Here is a 22,783-nt window from a genome sequence, read left to right as displayed (position 1 = left end):
TGTTTAAACCCTGCAAGTTACCTGGGTTGGATTGCCGGGTCAGTCGACCTGGCAATCCAACCCTCTCCCCTTTTACACCAAGGCGCTACCCAGCTTAACCCTGCATTTACCCGGGTTTTAGCTTCGGTGTGAAAGAGGTGTTAATCATACCTATAAAGTTATCATTACTAAATAACTTTTGAAACACAAAATTAAATTACAAAATACACAAGTTATTTTTAATTTAATTTATTACCAGTTATTTATATAGTGCACACATAGGGGGTCATTCAGACCCGGTCGTTAGCGCCGATACGCTCAGACTGGGTCACTGGCCCCCCACAGAGCATGCGCACGACGGCGACGGCGGCGTCGTGCGCATGCGTGAGACCCGCTGCGACCGACAGCGCCGGTCGTAGCGGGTCTCGATCCAAAGGGGTCAAGCTGTCGATGTTGCTTGACAGCTCGCCCCATTTGGAAGGCGGGCCGGGGGGGTGGCAGCCCAAACGGAGGCGTTCCCATGGGAACGCCTACCGTTTGGGGGCGGCCCCACTGACATCACTAGTGATGTCAGTGGAGAGCTTCCGGCTCAGACAGAGCCAGAAGCTCTCCGGGGCTTACGACAAGTGAGACCCTACCCTAGGGTCTCGTCGTAAGCCCCAATGGTAGCGATGGTCTCTGACCATCGCGACCATCACCGGAGCGGTCGTTAGAGCTGTGGGTGTTAACACACAGCCTAACGACCGCAACAGAGGCGGGCGGTCAGGATGCAAGTGGCCGCCCAGTTTCTGAGCGACCGCTTGCATCCTCCGACCGCCTCTGAATGAGGCCCATATTCCCCAAGGCTTTAAAGAGAATATTTGCCATTCACATCAAACCTTGATCCAGTGGAGCTTACAAACTATGGGCCTGATTCAGCAAGAATCGCTGATGCGATCGCGGTTGCAATCACGTACGCAAGTCTGCTGCGAGAGTATGCTAATGTGGCACTTCCTGTCAATCACTTTACTATGAATCTGCGCCATCTCTGCAATCACTTTTGCGATCACAGTGAGCCGCTCGCGCATGCACAGAAAGCAAGCATCATCCATCTGCATGCGTATTAGCATCTGCGATCCTTGCTGAGTCAGGCCCTATATTCCCTTAAACATGTATTGTACACAAAAACACACACACACAAGGGTTAATTTTTGTTTGGAGCCAATTAATCTGCCAGCATATTTTGGGAGTGTGGGAGAAACCCAGAAAACTCAGAGGAAAGCCATACAACCACGGGGAGAATATACAAACTACACACAGTTAGGGCCATGGTGGGAATCAAACGAAGGACCTCAATGCTAACCATTACACCATCCATGCTACTTCTAAAGCCAGTCGAGGTGCACCCATAAGACTACATAACTGTAGTGATTAAATGTAAATTACTATACATGTTCAATTCTACACTAGTTACGAAGTACATGCAATCTGTGAAATTGTAAAGGCTTGTGGACTCCTCTGCTATTACTTACTGCGCTGTCAGGACCATGGAAGCAATTCCTATTATGTCAGCCTTGATTCCTTCTGATGCAGTGTCCTTCACTTGCATCTAAACTTCTGCAGATTTGTGTGGATGTTCAAGGCTCCTTCAGAGCTTTAACCAAGCAAATAGCAAGCTGAGTATCTTTGTGATCACAGAGATGCTAATAGACGTATGGGTATTTCAGTGACCAGCATAGGTGAAACTAGAGATCTGGTAATGGGTGGTCCCAGTTGTAGCACCATGTCAGATATTGTGTTACTGTTTCTTGGAAAAAAATTCTATCACACACACCAGTGGCGTCTGTCCCGATGGTGTTACTCTGGGCCTGATTCAGAGCCGCTCGTAAGCGGCCGCTCGTTCGCTCCGAGCGATGTTCGCACATCTGCGCATGCGTATGGGTCGTAATGCGCATGCACCAACCAGTCATTGTGGTCGGAAATCGTGTGTTCGCAAAATAGCGAGTGCCTGCTAATTTGAATGACAGGATGAGGCGTTTGTGGGTGGTAACAGGGGAAGGTGCTTGAAAACGGGGAGTGGAGATCCGAATGCAGGCATGTCAATAGGTCAAAACGGGCGTTTTAACGGTGTGCATAATTAACAAAGCAGCGTCATCGACCACGTCACTTGGTTGTTTCTTAGCCTGAACTGTTCGCATGATTGTGGTAGGAATATCCAACCACAAGCACTGAGCAGTTCAGACGCCTTTCGATGTACTCAATTAATCAAATAAATAGCGGAGATGGCGTAGGATGCGAACGGCCAGGGGGTGTCTTTACAAAATAGCGAGCGCATGTTTCGTTTGCTCGCTCAGACATAGAGGCGTCAACAGACCGCAAAGAGCGAGCGCTCAATTTAAATAGCCGGCCCCTTTTTCTGACCGAGCGAGCGCAAATAGCGTCCGGCTCTGAATCAGGCCCTCTGTGCGGGGAGGCAGGTTGCGCGCGCGGCCGAGCGCCACCACAAAAAGGGTGTGGTCTCATGGACATGGGGCATGGTCACTTGGGAAGTGGGTATGGCCTCGCGGCCCAAACCACAGTGGTCCGGTGTGTGGGGGGTGCCAGAAGTGGGATACAGTCAGGAAGCCGATGGTCGAAATGCCGACCGACGGCTTCCTGACTGTGCAATCCTGATAGGAGACTAATGATGGTAGGCATCGAGATTTCGACGCCTATCATCATCCCTAGGTTGTGGGGATGGGGGTTTAGGTATAGGCACTTACAGGGGGTTAGGGTTAGGCACTCCTTAGGGAGGGTTAGGGTTAGGGGGGGAGAGGTTTAGTTATACTTACCTTAATTACCTGTTGGGATTTTCACTGCTGCCGGTCTTCCATACCAATCCCGCCAGAAGTACGGGTGTGCACTGTGAAGTACCGGCTCCCTCACAGTCAGGAGCCGAGTGCTACACCTAATGCTACAGTGCAGCACCTGGCTCCTGTCTCCTTGGTGTCACCCCTCAGCGAGTTTTTTGGGGACCCAGTCAGTTTGAAAGTATTCTTACCTATATGGTGGTTTCTCTTCAACGGGGAACCTCTGAGGAATTTGAGCTTCACTGGGCAGCGTCTTCAGCTAGTATTCACTATTCATGTAGGAGATCACATTGTCTGGAAGATGCCTGTTTACATAGAAATATAACCCATGTCATCATCATAACCACATAATATATACTGTAGTAACAGAAGTTTTTGTTCAGAAAAAATGTGAATTTCCCTGATCAACTTCTGTGTCTCTCCAAGCTCCCCAATGCCTCCATCCCCAGGCCCCCCTGTGGTCATCCAGGCTCTCTGGGTCTCTTTATCTCAAGGTCTTCATGTCTCTCCATCTCCAGGCTCCCTTACCTCTCTCCATCCCCAGGACCCCCTGCGTCTTTCCATCCCCAGGCCCACCTGTGGTCATCCAGGCTCTCTGGGTCTCTTTATCTCAAGGTCTTCATGTCTCTCCATCTCCAGGCCATCTTGTCTCTCACCTGGACTCCCTGGGCCTCTCCATCCCAAGGACCCCCTGCACCTCTCCATCCTCAGGCCCACCTGTGTCTCTCAGCCTCATTCCCCCAGCCCTAGTGTGCAACGCTCAGCCCCAGTGTGCATCTCTCTGCCCCAGTGTGCGTCTCTCAGCTCCATTCCCCCAGCCCCAGCATGCATCTCACTCTCTCTGCCCCAGTGCATCTCTCAGTCCCATTCCTTCGGCCCCAGTGTGCATCTCTCATCCCCATTCCCCCGGCCCCAGTGTGCATCTCTCAGCCCCATTCCCCCAGCCCCAGCATGCGTCTCACACTCTCGGCTCCAGTGCATCTCTCAGTCCCATACCTTCGGCCCAGTGTGCATCTCTCAGCCCCATTCCCCCGGTGCCCCAGTGTGCATCTCGCAGCCCCAGTGTGCATCTCTCAGCCCAATTCCCCCGGCCCTAATGTGTGTCTCTCAGCCCCATTCCCCCGGCACCCCAGTGTGCATCTCTCTGCCCCAGTGCATCTCTCACCCCCAGTGTGCATCTCCCTGCTCCAGTGCATCTCTCTGCCCCATTTCCTCTGGCACCAGTGTGCATCTCTCTGCCCCAGTGTGTATCTCTCAGCCTCATTCTCCCAGCCCCAGTGTGCGTCTCTCAGCCCCAGTGCATCTCTCACCCCCCAGTGTGCATCTCCCTGCTCCAGTGCATCTCTCTGCCCCAGTGCATCTCTCACCCCCAGTGTGCATCTCCCTGCTCCAGTGCATCTCTCAGCCCCATTTCCCCAGCCCCAGTGTGCATCTCTCTGCCCCATTCCCCCGGCCCCAGTGTGCATCAGCATCATACCCCAGCCCTGTGTTACCTCCAACCCCCCCAGCCCTTTGCAGTCAGTTCCACCTTCCCCCTCCCAGCCACCTGAGCAGTCAGCTACAATCCCCCCCCCAACCCGGAGCAGTCAGCTCCAATCCCCCCCCAGCCCTGAGCAGTCAGCTCCAATCCCCCCAGCCCTGAGCAGTCAACTCCAACCTCCCTCCAGCCCCTGTGCAGTCAGCTCCAATCCCCCCCCCAGCCCTGTACAGTCAACTCCAACCTTCCACCCCCCAGCCCCCTGTGCAGTCAGCTCCAATCCCCCTCTCCCCTCCCACCTCCCTGCCGCCGCCAGCCCTTACCTGCTGCGTGCTGCTCCATCCTCTGTTTGGCTGCTTGTGGGAAGAGCTGCTGCTGGGCATGAGCAGCAGCTCCCCTGGCGTCCATTTGTTTTTTTTACGAAAACTAGAGCTGCCCGATAGGAGCTCAACTTCGATCACGGCAATGGGTGTGGAGGGTGCAGGGCGGCTGCCGGCCACTGCCCTGGATGGTGGTGGGCAGGCAGCAGTGGTTTGGCAAACTGGGCTAATGGGTGATCCTGTGCACCCCAGGGCCAGCCCCCAGTTTCGCCTATGATCAGAGAGATAATATTAGCATTTTTGTAGAAAGGGGAGACATTTATGTGTTGGAAGGATCTCTGTACAATAGATTATACATACAAGACAGCTGTCTGTGCAATTAGGGAATCTCTGTTAACAGCAGCTTCCATTGATCAGTAACAGTAGACATAACTGGGTAAATTTACTAAGATGGCAGTTCTATTTAAAAGTATTGCTGCCCATAGCAACCAATCAGATTCTGCTTCTCATTTATCTAGCATCTTCTAGAAGATAATACCTGGAATCTGATTGGTTGCTATGGGCAACATCACTTTTAAATAGAATTCCCATATTAGTAAATGTACCCCAACAGCCCTATCCACTGCTATACAGCCTGGAGGCATAAGGAGCCCAAAGGCATCCAGAACCCTATGTTTTACTTTTGTATAATATGCCTGTTGTATGTTACATGTTCATTCTCATAGACATTTATTTGGGTAATGGTCAATACTAACATTTTAGGATAAAAAAGGAAGAGATGTTATTTGACTATTCTTGTTTTCTTCTGTTTATTTCCCCTTCATGTTCCCTTATCAGTAATCTTACCTCTCCACATAGACAGAAAAAGTGTAACCTAGTGCTCACTAAAGGGGCAAAGGTTTGGGCAGCAGATTTGAGGATTAAGGGTAACTAAGTCCATTACAACTGTTATATGAATAAATGTAACAAATTCGCACCTGAAGTTTATATGTACTGTCTCCTGATTTGGATATAAAGGGGGGTGGAGGCAACTGTTCAACTGTTCAAATAAAATAATTTACTTCAATATGCAAAAAACTACTTATAATCAGTTAGCGTCTCGTGTCTCACCAAAGAATTAAATAGACTCAATTAGTCCTTATCTAGAAGTCAATACAAGAGTATAGTATGATCAATAATACAGATCTGTCCAAAAAATAGAAATAAATCGCAATGGCTGAAGATGCAATTTATACACTAAAGAAATTAAAAAAGAAAAAAAAGGAAATAAAGAAAAGGCCAATGGGTTGGAAACAAAACATAAAAAAAGATGTCTGAGCACAGACATCTCCACTGGTGGAGATTGAAACAGTGTATTCCACACCGTGCCTTATTTGCCAGCTTGATTACAGACACCTCCGCTGGCGGTCCATGCTGTAAGCAACTTGGGAAAGCAAATATCAGGGGGGCCCCACAACACACGGACACCTTTCCCTCTTAACAGGTCAGTGATTCAGAAGCTTGTGGCTGTCCATTATATCCGGATATTGAGCCCGAATACACAGAGCTTTGCCGCTCATCTAATGCCACTTACATTCACCACGTGGAGCCCTGTATATGTGCAACAGAATATACACCCTTGCATGGTCTATCCAAGACAATGGAGTGATACATACATAAATGAGAAAAATGTATCATGTAACTATAAATGTAAAGAAGGTGAAGAGCAGAGTAGTAGTTGTTGTCTCTAGCAGAGGAGTGTTTAAGGTGCCAGGAATCATAGAGATTGTGCTGCTTAATGTAATCCATAAGAGTGAGGGAGGCCTTAGATGAAACAGGGTCCTTCTTTGTTTTCAAAGAGCCAGATGTATCTAGGAGAGGATCCATAATAAAAAGAACATTTTTATATAAAAAATTTAATTCTCCAAGCAACTAAAAGGGGAATTTTGGCAATCCACCCAAAGATGCCACAATAAGAAAAGAAAGAAAGAGGGAGGTAGATAAGGAAGAGCAAGAAAATTGGGCAAGAACCCTGTAGAAAATGGGCCCCTGTTCAATATTGGAACATATTATACTAGACGTGAGGGTGCATGGGGGGGTAGTCGCGGATGGGATGGGTACGAGATGTTGGAGCCTGGGATCCTGGCAGTAATAATCCTTATGCCAGCATCCGACCAGTAGAATCCAGAAGTGGAGAGGTGAGTGTCCTAACCTAACCCCTAACTCTACCCCTAACTCTCCCTCCCCAGTGCCTAACCCTAACCTCACCCCTAGTGCCTAAACCTAACCTCCCCCTCCTTGCATTCTAAACCTAGTTAGTGTCTAACCATAACCCCCACTAGTGCCTAGCCCTCCCCTTAACCCTGCTACTTACCTTGGGGTTCCCGGTGGTTGTGATGTCGGAATTCCGGCACCGAGACAAGCACCAGTACCCCACACATCGAGATACTGAATGGATCCCATCATGGGTAACCATTGTGATAGGATCACTGGTAAAGTGGTCTGTGACAGGGACATTTATCCCAGATTCCTGTCCTATGTGTTTAAAATCCCCAGGAGAAAGTCTGCAGTGAAGCGGGCTTGAGTCTCGGCTTTTTGAAAAGCCGGTTTGGGACCTGGGGGTCGTGGGTGAGAGGAGAGGGAGGGCTCCACCCACGGCCACTCCAGGTTTTGGTTCTCTTAGCCTGGTAACAGGCTTATTAGGGCTTCCACCTGAGAGTGGCCAATATAAGCCTAATGTGTTGAGGGCTGATTGTCTCACCTAGGAGAGCAGACAGGGAGTTTGCTCAGAGACACTTGGAAATCTAACTGTGAGTGTTGTGCTGTGCTTTTGTTGCTGGTGAGGGCATTAGGCCCTGCCAGGTTCTGGTAGTGAGGGAACTACCTGTGAAATTAGTGCCCCGACAGGGCTAGGATTTATGTTTATGTTTTCTTTGTTATTTCTGACATTGTACAATAAAGACTGGCGCCGACCAGCTTTTACTTGCATCCAGACTGGTGTGCTGCTTCCCTGCTGCTGTGGGTGTGTGTAAGAAAGGAGACCTTCTACCCAGGAGAGGGACCCCCTAACCTGACTGTGTCACAATATGGTGGAGAATGCGGGCATCCACACACACTGAAGTTGCAGCGAGAGGAAAACTTTCCATTTAAAAATTAAAGGGACAGACACCCAATTTGTGAGTGTGGAAATAACACTGTGTCCTTGGATTCCCATAGAGGAGGCATCAGCCAATGCTCAGAGAGGCAAGGTTCAGCTTCCAATCTACACCCCAGGACAAAATGGAGGAAATTATTAAGGCCTTGCTCCAAGCTACAGCAGCTCAGCAGGAAGCTACCAGGGCTCAGCAGGAGACTAACAAACTTCAGCAGGAATCCGCCAGGCAACAACAGGTCACCATCGAGGAAACCCGCCAGGCCTTAGCGGAAAACCGCCAGGCCTTAGCGGAAAACAGCCAGGCCATAAAAGAGGTGGTACAGCACCTGGTCGCCCGGCCCAGAGAGGTTACTGCTGGTCCTCCCACCCCCACTCACTCCGTACGAGCCAGTCACTTCCTCCAAAAGATGACTTCGGGCGATGATGTGGATGCCTATCTCACCGCGTTTGAAAGAACGGCCGAAAGGGAGAGTTGGCCCAAGGAGCAGTGGGCAAGTCTGGTGGCACCTTTTTTGTCTGGGGAGCCACAAAAGGCCTATTTCGACTTATGCCTGGCTGATGCCAAGGACTATAAAAAACTAAAACAGGAGATCCTAACTCGCTTGGGAGTCACCACCTTTGTTCGTGCCCCACGGGTCCACCGCTGGGAGTTCCATAGGGACAAGCCTCCACGTTCACAGATGCATGACCTCGTCCATCTGTCCTCAAAATGGCTACAGCCCGAGACGCTGATGGGACCACAGATCGTGGAAAGGGTCGTGATGGACCAGTACCTGCGATCGTTACCTGTGACTCTGCGCAAGTGGGTGAGCCATGCAGACCCTAAATCCGCGGACCAGTTGGTCGAGCTGGTGGAGAGGTACGTGGCGGCTGAGGAGCTGATGACTATGCCCCACCGAGCCCCGATGGCGCACCGGCGAACTCCCACAGACACTGGTAAGACTGTTCCAGGGGAGAAGGGTGCTGGGCGGTGGAATGTACCTAAGACTGAGGGTGTAGAACCTGGAGACAGGCCTGCCAGGCCAGGAAGGTTCTTGCCCCGTAAACGACTAGACATTAATATGACTCAGTGTTTCCGATGTGGTGGCTTCGGCCATATTGCCGCTAATTGTTCACTTACAACTGAACCTATGCAATGTGATACTGCTCATGTCTACCGCAGGGGGTCTTTCTTTGCACAGATAGCCTGTACGGCTGACCTGCAGGCTGAGACTGATAAGCACATGTGTGTACTCACTGTAGATGGCAACCGAGTAGAGGCACTGTTAGACTCTGGTAGCTTGGTGACACTTATAAAAGCTGAGCTGGTGAACCCTTGAGGCATACAGGGAAAACTGTTGGTGTGACCTGCATACATGGGGATACTCGATATTATGTTACTGCCGAGGTGAACATTGAGACACCATGTGGCTCTGCTATAGTTTCTGTGGGTTTGGTGCATGGTCTGGTGTACGATGCAATATTGGGGAGAGACTTTGCTCACTTCTGGAAGTTGTGGGAAAGCCGTTTTGTTCCAGAGGTGAACAACCCCGATCCATTTGAGAAGGTTGTCGATGTAGTGGAGGAGGGAGTTTCTTCTGAGTCAGAGTTATTCCCTTTTTCTACTATGATTGGCGAACTAGAGAATGCGGAGTGTGACGGTGGCCCGCCAACTGATGTGCCTCCCATTGAGGTGGGAAGTGTTGTTGGGCCAGGTGATCGTCTGCCTGATTTAGAGGTCAGAAGAGAGGTCTTTGCCGTGGAGCAGTTGAATGACCCTACTTTGGTAAAAGCCAGGGAGAATGTAAAAGTAGTTGGTAAACCTGTAGACCCTGATAGTCCTTTGTCCTATCCCCACATGGCAATGTGTCAGGATTTGTTATATCAGGTGACTAAGAAGGGGGAAGATATTATGGAACAACTAATAGTTCCCAAAGCCTACAGAAGAACAGTGTTGGATCTGGCCCATGGTCATATAACGGCAGGCCATCTAGGGGTAGAGAAAACCACTGAGCGAATAATGCAGAGGTTTTTCTGGCCCGGGCTTCATAAAGAGGTGTCTAACTTTTGCGCATCCTGCCCTGAGTGTCAGTATCATGCTCCCAGGCCACATTTTAAGGGTCCACTAGTTCCATTGCCTATTATAGAGGTGCCGTTTGAAAGAATAGCGATGGATTTGGTTGGACCCTTAATGAAGTCTGCCAGGGGACACCAGTATATTCTGGTCATAATGGATTACGCTACCAGGTACCCGGAAGCAATCCCGTTGCGCAATACGTCAACCAAGACCATTGCCAGAGAGCTAGTTCATGTCTTTAGCTGGCTGGGTATACCCAATGAGATACTAACTGACCAGGGTACACCGTTTATGTCAAAAGTCATGAAAGAGTTATGCCGCCTGTTCAAAATTGAACAGTTAAGAACTTCTGTTTATCACCCCCAAACCGATGGGCTGGTCGAGAGGTTTAACAAGACGTTAAAACACATGCTTAGGATAGTGGTCGACAAGGATGGTAGGGATTGGGATTACTTATTGCCGTATTTATTGTTGGCCATAAGAGAGGTTCCCCAGTCCTCCACCAGGTTTTCACCCTTCGACTTGTTGTATGGGAGACACCCAAGGGGGTTACTAGACATTGCCAAAGAGACATGGGAGGGGCAGTCTAGTCCTTACAAAACGGTGATTGAGTATGTTTCTCAAATGCAGGAGAGAATTGCTGCGGTAGTGCTGATAGTGAGAGAGCACCTGGAACAGGCTCAACAGGCACAGCAGAGGGTATACAACTGCAATGCCTGGTGTTGGTTCCCACTGTGGAAAATAAACTTTTGGCTAAGTGGCAAAAACCCTGTCGGCAATTCAACAACTAGAGGTCAAGGAGTTTCTGGTCAGAAATAGGGTGCTGTTCTCTGACGTACCTGGGAAAACCTCGGTCGTTAAACATGACATCATCACTGACCCAGGGGTTAAAGTTAATCTAAAGCCCTATAGGTTACCAGAAGCACCAAGAGAATCGGTGTCGAAAGAAATTAAAAATATGCTAGAGTTAGGGGTTATTGAAGCATCACATAGTGAATGGTCAAGTCCCATTGTGTTGATTCCCAAGCCCGACGGGGGTGTGCGTTTCTGCAATGACTTCCGAAAGTGGAACAGTGTTTCAAAATTCGATGCCTACCCGGTGCCACAGTGGAGAAGGAGGCGTTGGCCATAAAGTGGGCATTAGAGGCTCTCTCTACTACTTGGTTGGTAGAAAGTTCAAATTGATCACTGACCATGCCCCTTTGAAGTGGATGTCCGAAAAGAAGGACAGTAATGCGAGAATTACGAGATGGTTCTTGGCGTTACAAACTTTTAAATTTTCAGTGGAACACAGGCCAGGGGGCCTGTTGTCTAAAGCAGACGCGTTGTCACGCGTTCATTGTTTGGGGGCTTCAGTTGTTCCGCCCCATAGGTCGAAACAAAGGGGGGGGGTATGTGATAGGATCACTGGTAAAGTGGTCTGTGACAGGGACATTTATCCCAGATTACTGTCCTATGTGTTTAAAATCCCCAGGAGAAAGTCTGCAGTGTAGCAGGCTTGAGTCTCGGCTTTTTGAAAAGCCGGTTTGGGACCTGGGGGTTGTGGGTGAGAGGAGAGGGAGGGCTCCACCCACGGCCACTCCAGGTTTTGGTTCTCTTAGCCTGGTAACAGGCTTATTAGGGCTTCCACCTGAGAGTGGCCAATATAAGCCTAATGTGTTGAGGGCTGATTGTCTCACCTGGGAGAGCAGACAGGGAGTTTGCTCAGAGACACTTGGAAATCTAACTGTGAGTGTTGTGCTGTGCTTTTGTTGCTGGTGAGGGCATTAGGCCCTGCCAGGTTCTGGTAGTGAGGGAACTACCTGTGAAGTTAGTGCCCCGACAGGGCTAGGATTTATGTTTGTTTTCTTTATGTTATTTCTGACATTGTACAATAAAGACTGGCGCCGACCAGCTTTTACTTGCATCCAGACTGGTGTGCTGCTTCCCTGCTGCTGTGGGTGTGTGTAAGAAAGGAGTCCTTCTACCCAGGAGAGGGACCCCCTAACCTGACTGTATCACACCATAAAACCAGATAATCTGCTTCCCAGTGGCACAGCCAGAGCTGGGGTGAGAGAATATCCCTTATATATGGAATATATGTGTAATCTAAGGGGAACATGAGAGGGGAGCCAAGTAAGGACAAAATGGAGCGCCTAAGAGGGGTGAACTGCACAGAGCCTTGCTTCTGGAGGTGCTGCTAAATATTACACACTGTAAAACAGAAGTTTAATTTGTGCTCAGGGAGGTTGTTGGGGATAATGGGACCAACACTTGCTGTTTACATCAGAGGAAAGCAGTCTGTAGCTCTCTGGCTGAACTACAACTCCCAGCATCCGTGCTGTTTGCTGGGCCCGCTGGAAGTTGTTTGTCAACAATGGGTGGATGCCTCAGGTTACCTCAGCCTTCTTTATGCAGGGCATGTACCATGTAAATATGTATGTATACGACGAATATACACAACTAAATTTTTATATATATAAAATAGCCTATCAATTCACCAGGGTCCTGGGGCAACCGGCTGGGGTTAGGGGGGATTTTAAAACTGGGAAAATTTAAAAATCTACCATGTTTTGCCAATGCAATCAACTTGGTGGTTCAGAATTTGATTTAAAAAATGAAAGGGGCATATAGGAGATGCTGTCTGTGGCAATAACAATTTCTGGACATTTTTAGGATTCATTGACTACATGTAGAAGATTTCAACAGCTGTGGCAGTGCGACTTCCAACATGGCACAACTAGGAAACAAGAGTGGCACTGCAGTGGCAGACAGGATGGCAGTTTAATAAAATATCACATAGAAAAATGTCAGGCAACAATGCCCCAAATAGCACATAATGCAAAGAAAAGAGGTGCAAGATGGAATTGTCCTTGGGCTCTTCCACCCACCCTTATGTTGTATATATTAAACAGCACATGCACAGTTTAACAAACTTCAGTAACAGGGACGGCCCTTTGTGGCCAAAATGATTGGTTTGTTTGGGCCCCCACAAAACAAGCTACCAATGGGAAGCTGACATTGCTGGCAAAGATCTCTATGTACACAAACTGGCCCTACAGAGGCAGGATGTTGTCACCATCATCATCAGATTCCTCACCCTCATCAGTATGTACATCATCTTCACACTATATTAATTGGTCTCTGCTGGAATCCTCCATTACAGGTGCCCACGGATGTTTCTAGAGAGGAGGGGGCCTGTGTGCAGTCTCCCACATGGGCCCCCTCCTCTCCGTCCGGTGGCCTGCTGCGCACTAAACGGTGCGAAGCCAGAGCTGCACTTACAGACTCTGGGCACTAGAGTGTGCCCAGAGTAGACAGCACATGCACAGGTCACAGGGAAAATGGCATTGGCAGCCATTTTCCCTGTACTGCGCATGGGCAAATTATTGGAAAATGGCCACAGTGGCCATTTTCCAGACGTTTTTACAGGCGCAGACACCGGAGCCGATGTGGGACTCCAGAGAGGTAAGTTTTATGGGTGCAGGGTGTGGCCCCCCCTGACCCTAGGGGCCCATGTGCACCGCAAACCCTGCACCCATTATAAATATTTCCCTGCAGGTGCCTCTGTATTTTTTGGATGTAATTTGTGGTAAAGATCTTCCTCATGAAATTTGTACATCATTTTGATGAACACCATCGTTCCCAAATTTTAAGGAAGCAGCCTCCTACACTGATCACTGCCAAGGTTCCCGGCTGTGCTGAAAACTCTTTTTGAGTACACACTGGAAGGTGGGCAGCTCAAGAAGAGCAAAGGAAATTTGTGCAAGGTTGGCTTTTTTCCCGCCAGTAGTCAAATGGACTATCCGGACTGCCTTTTTGGATGCTATCAATAAAATAAACCTCAACCATTCTTTGAATGGTGACCTTATCAGATGGAGTCATGGTAGAGGTGTCATTCATTTTCACCATTCTTTTAGACCCATCCAGATGTCTAAAGGTTGTGTTGACTCATCTGCATCACCAATGGATCTCCTAGGAAAGTTGAGTTTTTTCCTGGCAGCCGCACTTGCTCGAGAAACTGAAGGAGAAGCCATCACTGTATCACATGCCATTAGAGCTGACAACTTGCTCACCAACAGCTCTTTGCATTTCTTCAGATTTGTGTCCGTGGGGAAGCAAGACACAATGTAGAACCTAGGATCGAGCATGGTTGCTAAAATGTATTGATCTGAATCAAAGATCCTGACAATCCTTGGATCCTAGAGAAGCAAATAAAGGACTCGATCTACAAGTCCAACATATTTAGCAGAATTGCTTTGTTTCAGTTCCTCCTTTAGTCTCTTATCTTTGAGCTGCTTTTGCAACAGTCTAATTAGGGGGATTACCTGACTCAAGCTGGCAGTGTCTAAACTCACTTCACAGGTGACTACTTTGAAGGGTTTCAACACCTTGCACAATATGGAAAGTATTCTCCACTAAGCTTAAGTAAGGTACATTCCACTTCCTCTTCCTATTTCATAGGTCATTGTGTAGCTTTGGATGGATTTTTGGTGATCCTCCATCCGTTAAAGCTTATAAAGGGTGGAGTTCCACCTTGTTACTACCTCTTGTTTCAACAGATGGCAGGCCAAATTCAACATTTCTTGCAGGTGCTGCAATCTTCTACATGCACCTGCTGAATGGCGAAAATGTCCAGAAATTTTTCAGGCCTTGTCATTTTTTAAAAAAAAATTTGCACCACCAAGTTGATTGTGTGAGCAAAACATTGGATGTGTTGAAATTCATCCAGCTGTAATACTCTCACAATATTGGTGGCATTGTCAGAAATGACAAATACTGAGGAGAGTCCAAGTGTGGTTATGCCCTTTTGCAATGACTTCCCTCAGGTTGTCAGCAGTATACATCTTATTGAAACCGGTGATACAGAAAGTAACCTGCCTGTGAATGAGCTGCTGTATCTTAGATGCTGCTGCTGTTGGTGCTGCTAAAGGCAATACACCTACCCAGTAGGCTGTTACAGTCATGTAATCTTGGGTTTGTCCTGTAATCTTGCATTTGCTCTGTTCCGCTTGTCCTCATATCTGTGGTTAAGTGGACAGTGGTTATAATGGCATTTTGGAAGACACTAATTAATTTTTAATGTCCCTGTACATACTGGGAATTGCTTTTCTAGTGTAGAGGAATCTAGATGGAATATGGTAGTGGGGACAGAGGACCTCAAGTAACTGTCTAAAACCCACTGCATTAATGGTAGATATTGGACTTACATGTAATACCAGCATAGATTTTATGGTCTCAGTGATCTGCTATGCAACTGGGTGAATGTAGTCATACTTGCTCCCACTTGGAAAGGATTGTGCTCAAGGATTCTTCTGAGGAATCCTGGATAGGGGAGGACTCAGTTAGTCTTATCAAATTGGATGCAGGACTACTTCCGATCATGATTGAGGATATTGTTGTTGAAGGTGTTAGTGGTGGAGTGGTGGAGATGGCAGGTGCTTGGATTTAGCAGAGAGAAGGAGCTAGCTAACACGGGACTGCTTGTTGTTACTTTTTTAGCCAAAGTTTCTGAATTTGGCAAAAACTTTTGATGAATGCGCTGTAAATGACATGACAGGGAGGAGGTTCCTAGATAGTTAAGGCCCCCTACCTCTACTTAATCTAGATTTACAAATGCTAAATATGGCTTGACAAATGTCTGGATTTGGGTAGAAATAATTACACACATAAGAGGTGGATTTTTTTTGTTATGCCCAGGCATGACATTGGGCTTTTTCTTATCATGAGCAACAACTGTTTCCACTGGTGCCAGAGTTACACAAACACCATCAACAACAACCTTGTCATCAACATCCTTATTAGCTGCAAATATCCTCCTCACCCTGATGTACTGCCACAGCAGCTTCCTTAATTTCTAAGTCAACATGTTGACTTGTGCTGCTTATCCCCACATTTGCAGAGGGTGCACAAATGGTGGAAGGAGACTCCTCTTTGAGTACAGTACTGGAAAGGTCAGGCTCACACATTGCACCCGGTAACACACTTTGGCCCTGATTCAGACCCGCTTGCCACTTGCTAAGCTATGGGTGACCACCCACAGCTTTTGCAAGCGGCCAGGTGATGGTTGCAATGGTCACGACCATCACAACTGTTGGGCTTGCGACCAGACCCTTGTGGTAGGGTCTCATCTGCCGCAAGCCCCAGAGAGCTTCTGGCTCCAATAAAGCTGGAAGCTCACTACTGACATCACTTGTGATGTCAGTAGGGCCGCCCCCAAATGGCAGGCATTCCTTTGGTAACACCTCTGTTTGGCCAGCCACCCCGCCTTTAAAATGGGGCAAGCTGTCGATCAACACTGCCCGGCCATCGACCCACTTGCAAGCACATAGCACTTGCGAGCTGATATGAATCAGGCCCTTAGACTCTCCTCATGGATTTGTAATGTTTCTGATTACACAGCTGGTTCCTGTACTTCAAAATTGAAAGAGGGAAGGGGAAAAGGAACCACTGCACTAACTCATATAAATCTAACCCTAATATTGACCAATTGAAGCTCACTTGCAGGTCTGCGGGTGCTGCCTAGGACATAAGTGTAGACTCCAGATTAATAATCCAAAAAGATTGGAAAAAGAAGAATGTCCTATAAGGTGCACTAATGTGAATAGAATAAATAAAATATAACTTTTAATGATATATTATTATTAAAACCTTGTCCAGTGAATATAGTTAAAATAATATAGATTGAAGAAATAGTGACCAAAGATTGAGATGTGAAAATAAAATACTTAGACGCTGACTCACTGAATGCTGCTAATCAAATAAGTATTAAATAATATTGCGTATTTGTGTGTCCATAATCCTTATTCCTGATAATGTATCAGATTGAGAGTCTCATTCAGATCTGCTCGCGAGCACTGTACCCTCGCAAGTGGATCGATGGTGCCCAAGTGCGCATGCGCACGACGGAGGGAGCTCCGTCGTGCGCATGCGCGAGACCCGGCGAGCAACGGGGAAGCACCAAAGGGGGCGTGCTATTGATGGTGAGTGACAGCACACCCCCTTTGGTGGGCGTGCCGGGGGCGTGGCTGTCCAGATGGAGGCATTCCCATGGGAACGCCTACCATCTGGGTCCGGCCCCACTGACATCACTAGTGATGTCAGTGGGAGTGATTTTGGCTCTGATAGAGCCAAAATCACTCCAGGGCTTGCGGCAACGAGACCCTACCGCAATGGTCTCATCACAAGCCTGATGGTCGCGATGGTCTTGACCATCGCAACCATCATCATGGACGCTCGCATAAGCTGTGGGTGGTAACCCACAGCTATGCGAGCGTCCAAGAGGCCGCACAATTAAATAAAAAACACGCCCTGATTCAGAACGGGCGCTCGTTCAGAGTGTGCTATCCATACATAAGGAATTGGTATACAATTAAATTTAATAATCAGAAAAAAATATAATACCTTGAATGGAAGCACTTGAAATAGTAATCCTATAAACCCAGAGCTAGCTTAATCTATTATGTGGGACATCAGCAACAGTGTCTCTATTGAGTTACATTTATTTGGCTAACTTGACACAATTGTTGCTATTCTTAACCAACATTTTACATAACTTCATATGCACCATTTAATGTTTTATTGAAGCATATATTGTATACATGTATGTTTGACCATGAAATCCACACAGTTTAATCGTATATATTCAGATAACCTTCATCTCTAACATATTGCAGTTTTATTGTATCCAAGGACAGTTATTACCGTCCTTGCACCACATATACTATTCTCTCATGTGCACCTTATTAATATATATATTTTAATTAAGATAAAGTTGGTTCACATACAGTTCGATCATAGGATTACCACTTTCATTCCCCTATGTCTAGAAGGTACCATCTATCTTGTAATTGATAGACTTCCTATTTCAGTTTGAGTGCATGAACGGTTGTGATATATAAGGCAAACAACCCTACATGGTAACAAATGGTAAGTTCCTATGAGCCATAATATAGGTTTTCTCTCCTATTTTAGGAATAATCCAAGGGTAATTCAAGTGTATCATACACTGACCATTAAGCCACAGATCTTAATTAAGTCTGAATAATGCCTGGCCGTTGTATTGCCGTATGATTCACTGATTCCTATATGGAGTTTAGCTCATAACCAATTAAATATGATCGTCACCACTCTCCGGGTTAATCAGTATAAATATTACAGAGATATGATTGTACTGCAGGATCGCATGCAGTTATGAGAGAGCCGTAGTATAGGGACCTTGACTCATAAATAGCTCGGGTATGTCATGCGCCGCTCTCCAGCTATTCAGCTTATGTGTTACGGAGAGGTTTAAAACAGCGTGCAATCATGAAGGAACCATAACGTATGCAGTGGGTATCGGTTACAAGGTAGCAATTTGGAACACTTCAATTATTACATATCAATTTTAGACAGCAACAGTGGTCAGCGTCTGGGAGCTTTATGTTAATTAAAATCTATATATTAATAAGGTGTACATGAGAGAATAGTATATGTGGTGCAAGGACGGTAATAACTGTCCTTGGATACAATAACACTGCAATATGTTAGAAATTAAGGTTATCTGAATATATACGATTAAACTGTGTGGATTTCATGGTCAAACATACATGTATACAAAATATGCTTCAATAAAACATTAAATGGTGCATATGAAGTTATGTAACATGTTGGTTAAGAACAGCAGCAATTGTGTCAAGTTAGCCAAATAAATGTAACTCAATAGAGACACTGTTGCTGATGTCCCACATAATAGATTAAGCTAGCTCTGGGTTTATAGGATTACTATTTCAAGTGCTTCCATTCAAGGTATTATATTTTTTCTGATTATTATATTTAATTGTATACCAATTCCTTATGTATGGATAGCACACTCAATCTGATACATTATCAGGAATAAGGATTGTGGACACACAAATACGCAATATTATTTAATACTTATTTGATTAGCAGCATTCAGTGAGTCAGCGTCTAAGTATTTTATTTTTCACATCTCAATCTTTGATCACTATTTCTTCAATCTATATTATTTTAACTGTATTTCACTGGACAAGGTTTTAATAATAATATATCATAAAAGTTATATTTTATTTATTCTATTCACATTAGTGCACCTTATAGGACATTCTTCTTTTTCCAATCTTTTTGGATTATTGATCTGGTTCCTGTACCTTAATGGTTTTAATTTTTTTGACACCTCTTTTAGAGTGATAAGGACTTACATCATCATAAGAGGCAGAAGAACATGCCTCACTGACAACTGTAGAACCACCACTCATAAATAAAGGCTAAGTGCTTAGCCTTTCCTTGCCATTCCATGTGGTAAATGGCATATTGGCAATTTTATGTTTTTCTGCAGGCAACTTTCTCTTTGATGTTTTTTGCTTTACCACTGTAAAATATTGGTTCTTTGATTTTAGATGCCCTGACTTAAATGCTCTATGCCCTTGGGCATCATCTTTAGATGACATTGAAGGACTAGTACTGTATGGTGGCAGCAGCTGCAGGAAAAAGTATTTGGTTGTGTCTCCTGCTCTTCTCTTCAAACTGATCATTATCTATTTTTCAATTCACAGCTCAACTCACACAGCGGAGATTCAAAGGACTTTGTACATGGACAAACTCACAGTGGTACAGCACACAGAACAGTACAAGTAACAATAGAATCAAATATGTTTCTTTTTCTTTTTTTATACTTTTTCTTTTTCAGATAACACTGCTTGGAGTCACAGTGCTTATGCAAAGCTAGTGAACGCAGTGGGCTATGGCCTGTTGAGTCACTGCAACACCAGTCTTTGTCTGTGACAGGACAGGGAGTGGTTGGACACAGCCACTGGATGTGGAACACAGCACAGCACAGCTACTGGATGGAACAGTACACAACAAATATACAAATTTCTTAACTTTAAAACTTTATTCGCAAATGACACTGTGGTGTCACACCACTTATGTGAACACAGTGGGCTGCAGCCTGCAGTGTCACAGTAACTTATATGGATACACTGGGGTGCGGCCTGCATTGTCACAGTGCTTATATGGATACACTGAGGTATGGCCTGCAGCGTCACAATACTTGTGTATTAGGGATACACACTGGGGTATGATCTGCAGCATCACAGTACTTGTATGGATACACTGGGGTATGGGCTTCAGCATCACAGTTCTTATATGGATACACTGGGGTACGGCCTGCAGAGTCACAGTACTTATATGGATACACTGAGTATGGCCTGCAGCATCACAGTACTTGTATGGATATACTTTGGTATGGCCTGCAGTATCACAGAACTTATATGGATACACTGTGGTATGAGCTGCAGCAACACAGTTCTTATTTGGATACACGGGGGTACGGCCTGCAGTGTCACAGTACTTGTGTGTTAGGGAAACTCACTGGGGTATGGCCTGCAGCATCACAGTACTTGTATGAATACACTGGGGTATGGCCTGCAGCGATACAGTACTTATATGGATACACCGTGGTATGGGCTGCAGCATCACAGTCAGGGGCTGGCTGGCAACTTTTAGCCTGGGGGGCAAATGCATGCAGACGGCCCTGGCAGAGGAGTACTGTGTAGCCAGGGTGCCCAGAGCACATGCATGCTACGGCGCCCCCCCCAGTGTTCCAGGGAGAAGGCAGGTCCATATGGAATTAATGTAAAGTAAAAATAAATATTAGGGGCAGCATCCTGTCATGGTGCCCATATGCAGTGCCCCCCTGTGCCCCAGGAGAGGGCCTCCTTATGCAGGCCTCCAGTAGTGCCCCCAGTAGTGATCCTCCCTATGCAGTGCCCTTTATACAGTGCCCCTAGTAGTGGTCCCCCTTGTGCCCCCAGTAGTAAGTCCCTTATATAGTGCCCCCTGTAGGGGTCCCCCCTGTGCAGTGCCCCTTGTGCCCCCAGTAGTAAGCCCCTTATATAGTGCCCCCAGTAGAGGTCCCACCTGTGCAGTGCCCCTTGTGCCCCCAGTAGTAAGCCCCTTATATAGTGCACCCAGTAGAGGTAACCCTTATGCAGTGCCCCTTAAATAGTGGCCCCAGTTGTAGTCTCCCCGCTATGCAGTACCCCCAGTATTGCCTTTTATATAGAGCCCCCAGCAGTGGTCCCCCGATGCAGTGCCCCCAGTGGTAGTCCCCTCCCTCTATGCAGTGCCCCTAGTAGTAGTCCCCTCCCCCCTATGCAGTGCCCCTAGTAGTAGTCCCCTCCCCTTGTAGTGCCCCTTGTAGTAGTCCCCCCCTTGTAGTGCCTCTAGTCCTAGTAGTAGTCCCCTCTTGAAGTGCCCCCAGGAGTAGTAGTCCCCTCCCCCTATGCAGTGCCCCTAGTAGTAGTCCCCCCCCTTGTAGTGCCCCTAGTCCTAGTAGTAGTCCCCCTTGAAGTGCTCCCAGTAATAGTCTTCAGTAGTGGTCTCCCCCCCCCCAGTAGTTTAAAAAAAAACAACAAACAATTACCTGAATCCCTGCTCCCGCCGCTGCCATACGCTCCTCCGTCTGTCCTCCCAGGGTGGCCCGCTCTGCATTATGGGAGAGACGTCATGACGTCTCTCCCATTACCCACTGCAGGAGCTGGAAGATTGAGCGGCTCCTGCAGTGGGCGCAGCAGCAGTCAATGAGAGTCTGACAGACTCTCATTGGCCGCTACTTAAAACAAAGACACAGCTGCCGGTGCCGGCGGCTGTGTGTTTGTCAGTCACTGTGCAGCGCTGACCAAACTCCGTCTGGTCAGTGCTACACGTGCACTGCAGGCTGCCCACGGCCCGCATGGCGCTACGGCCCGGGGGGCACATGGCACCCTGCCCCCCGGCCCAGCCCGCCTCTGATCACAGTACTTATTTGGATACACTGGGGTACGGCTTGCAGTGTCACAGTACATGTGTGTTAAGGATACACACTGGGGTATGGTCCGCAGCGTCACAGTACTTGTATGAATACACTGGGGAACATCCTGCAGCATCACAGTTCTCATATGGATGCACTGGTGTACAGCCTGCAGCGTCACAGTACTTAAATGGATACACTGTGGTACAGCACAAAAAAACAACTACATTTTAACTTTTTTTTACTTATTATTTTTTAAATGTTTTTAAAACTTTTCTTGACTTTTTTTACAGTCCCTGGATGGACAGCACAGCCTTTGGATGGACAGCACAGCCCCTTAATGGACAGCACAGCCCCGGGATGGACAGCACAGCCATTGGAAAGCACAGCCCTTGGACGGACTCGTCAGAGCCCACAACTCAGTCACACAGGACAGCCGGAGTGAAGCAAATGGTGCTGACAACTGCAGGGAGGGTCTTATATGCAATCCAAAACCCGCAAGAAGCCAACAAACGATTGATTACATTTTTCCTAATTTTCGGATCTGAGTCAGGCGGGAAGACTTGAGCTTGACTCGGATCTAGATCAGAATCACTATGTTTGGGTGGGTCTGGCTCTCAGAGAACCAAACCCGCTCATCTCTTGTTATGATTGGTCACCCAAAACCATTCCAGATGCAGAGGTCTGGAACATTGGTGTTTCAGTTAGAAACCATGAAAAGAATTAGAGGTGGATTCCAGGAGGGCATCCAATTTGACTAACAAGTCCTGCCCTTGAGTCAGGGTTTTGATGTTTCTACTTGTTGGTGAAGATTTGCAGTAGGGAGAGGAATCCCCATCTGTAATGTATATGATGCTGTAGAAGGTTCTTTGTTATTATTTGCAGATCCCTAAACTTCTAGATTGTTGAGGGAGCTAACTCTTGAAAGATTTTCAGTTGCACTAAGACTAACTTATTATTGGCCCACCTGAGACATCTGATGTGGCCACATGATCGGGGGCTTCATCATGCAATTAGTTACCATGCAACCGGTAAACATGCATTGAGAATATTACTGGTTATTTCCATCCACGTGACAAGTACCGATCATATGACTGGCCCGCAATTCTTAATAAATGTATCAAATAGCAATAACAAGGTAATATATTATCAACCACAATGTTGTGATTTACTGAAGAGAATATATATAATGTATTATGTGACGGTATTTGAATTTTAGG

The 22,783-nt window shown here is 47.0% G+C and overlaps 1 protein-coding gene across 3 annotated transcripts in view; it reads left to right on the top strand.

Moving 5' to 3' along the window:
- The window catches only part of LOC148526583 (uncharacterized), a 50,359-nt gene extending 28,247 nt beyond the window's left edge, over window positions 1-22,112 (top strand). For 2 of the 3 annotated variants that reach the window (XM_088470226.1, XM_088470227.1), the window contains 2 exons: window positions 19,327-19,381; window positions 21,857-22,112. In XM_088470226.1, the coding sequence (XP_088326352.1) occupies window positions 19,327-19,381; window positions 21,857-22,008 (207 nt within the window). In that variant the 3' untranslated portion in view covers window positions 22,009-22,112. Of the gene's footprint in view, window positions 1-19,326; window positions 19,405-21,856 lie in introns of all 3 variants that reach the window. The other variant, XM_088470228.1, reaches the window with a different exon arrangement.
- Window positions 22,113-22,783: the final 671 nt, after the last annotated feature.

The sequence above is a fragment of the Taudactylus pleione genome, unplaced genomic scaffold, assembly GCF_031769625.1.
Source record: "Taudactylus pleione unplaced genomic scaffold, aTauple2 ptg000095l, whole genome shotgun sequence".
Lineage (NCBI taxonomy): Eukaryota > Metazoa > Chordata > Amphibia > Anura > Myobatrachidae > Taudactylus > Taudactylus pleione.
The sequence above is the reverse complement of the archived record's forward strand: the minus strand, read 5'-3'. Positions and strand labels throughout refer to the sequence as shown.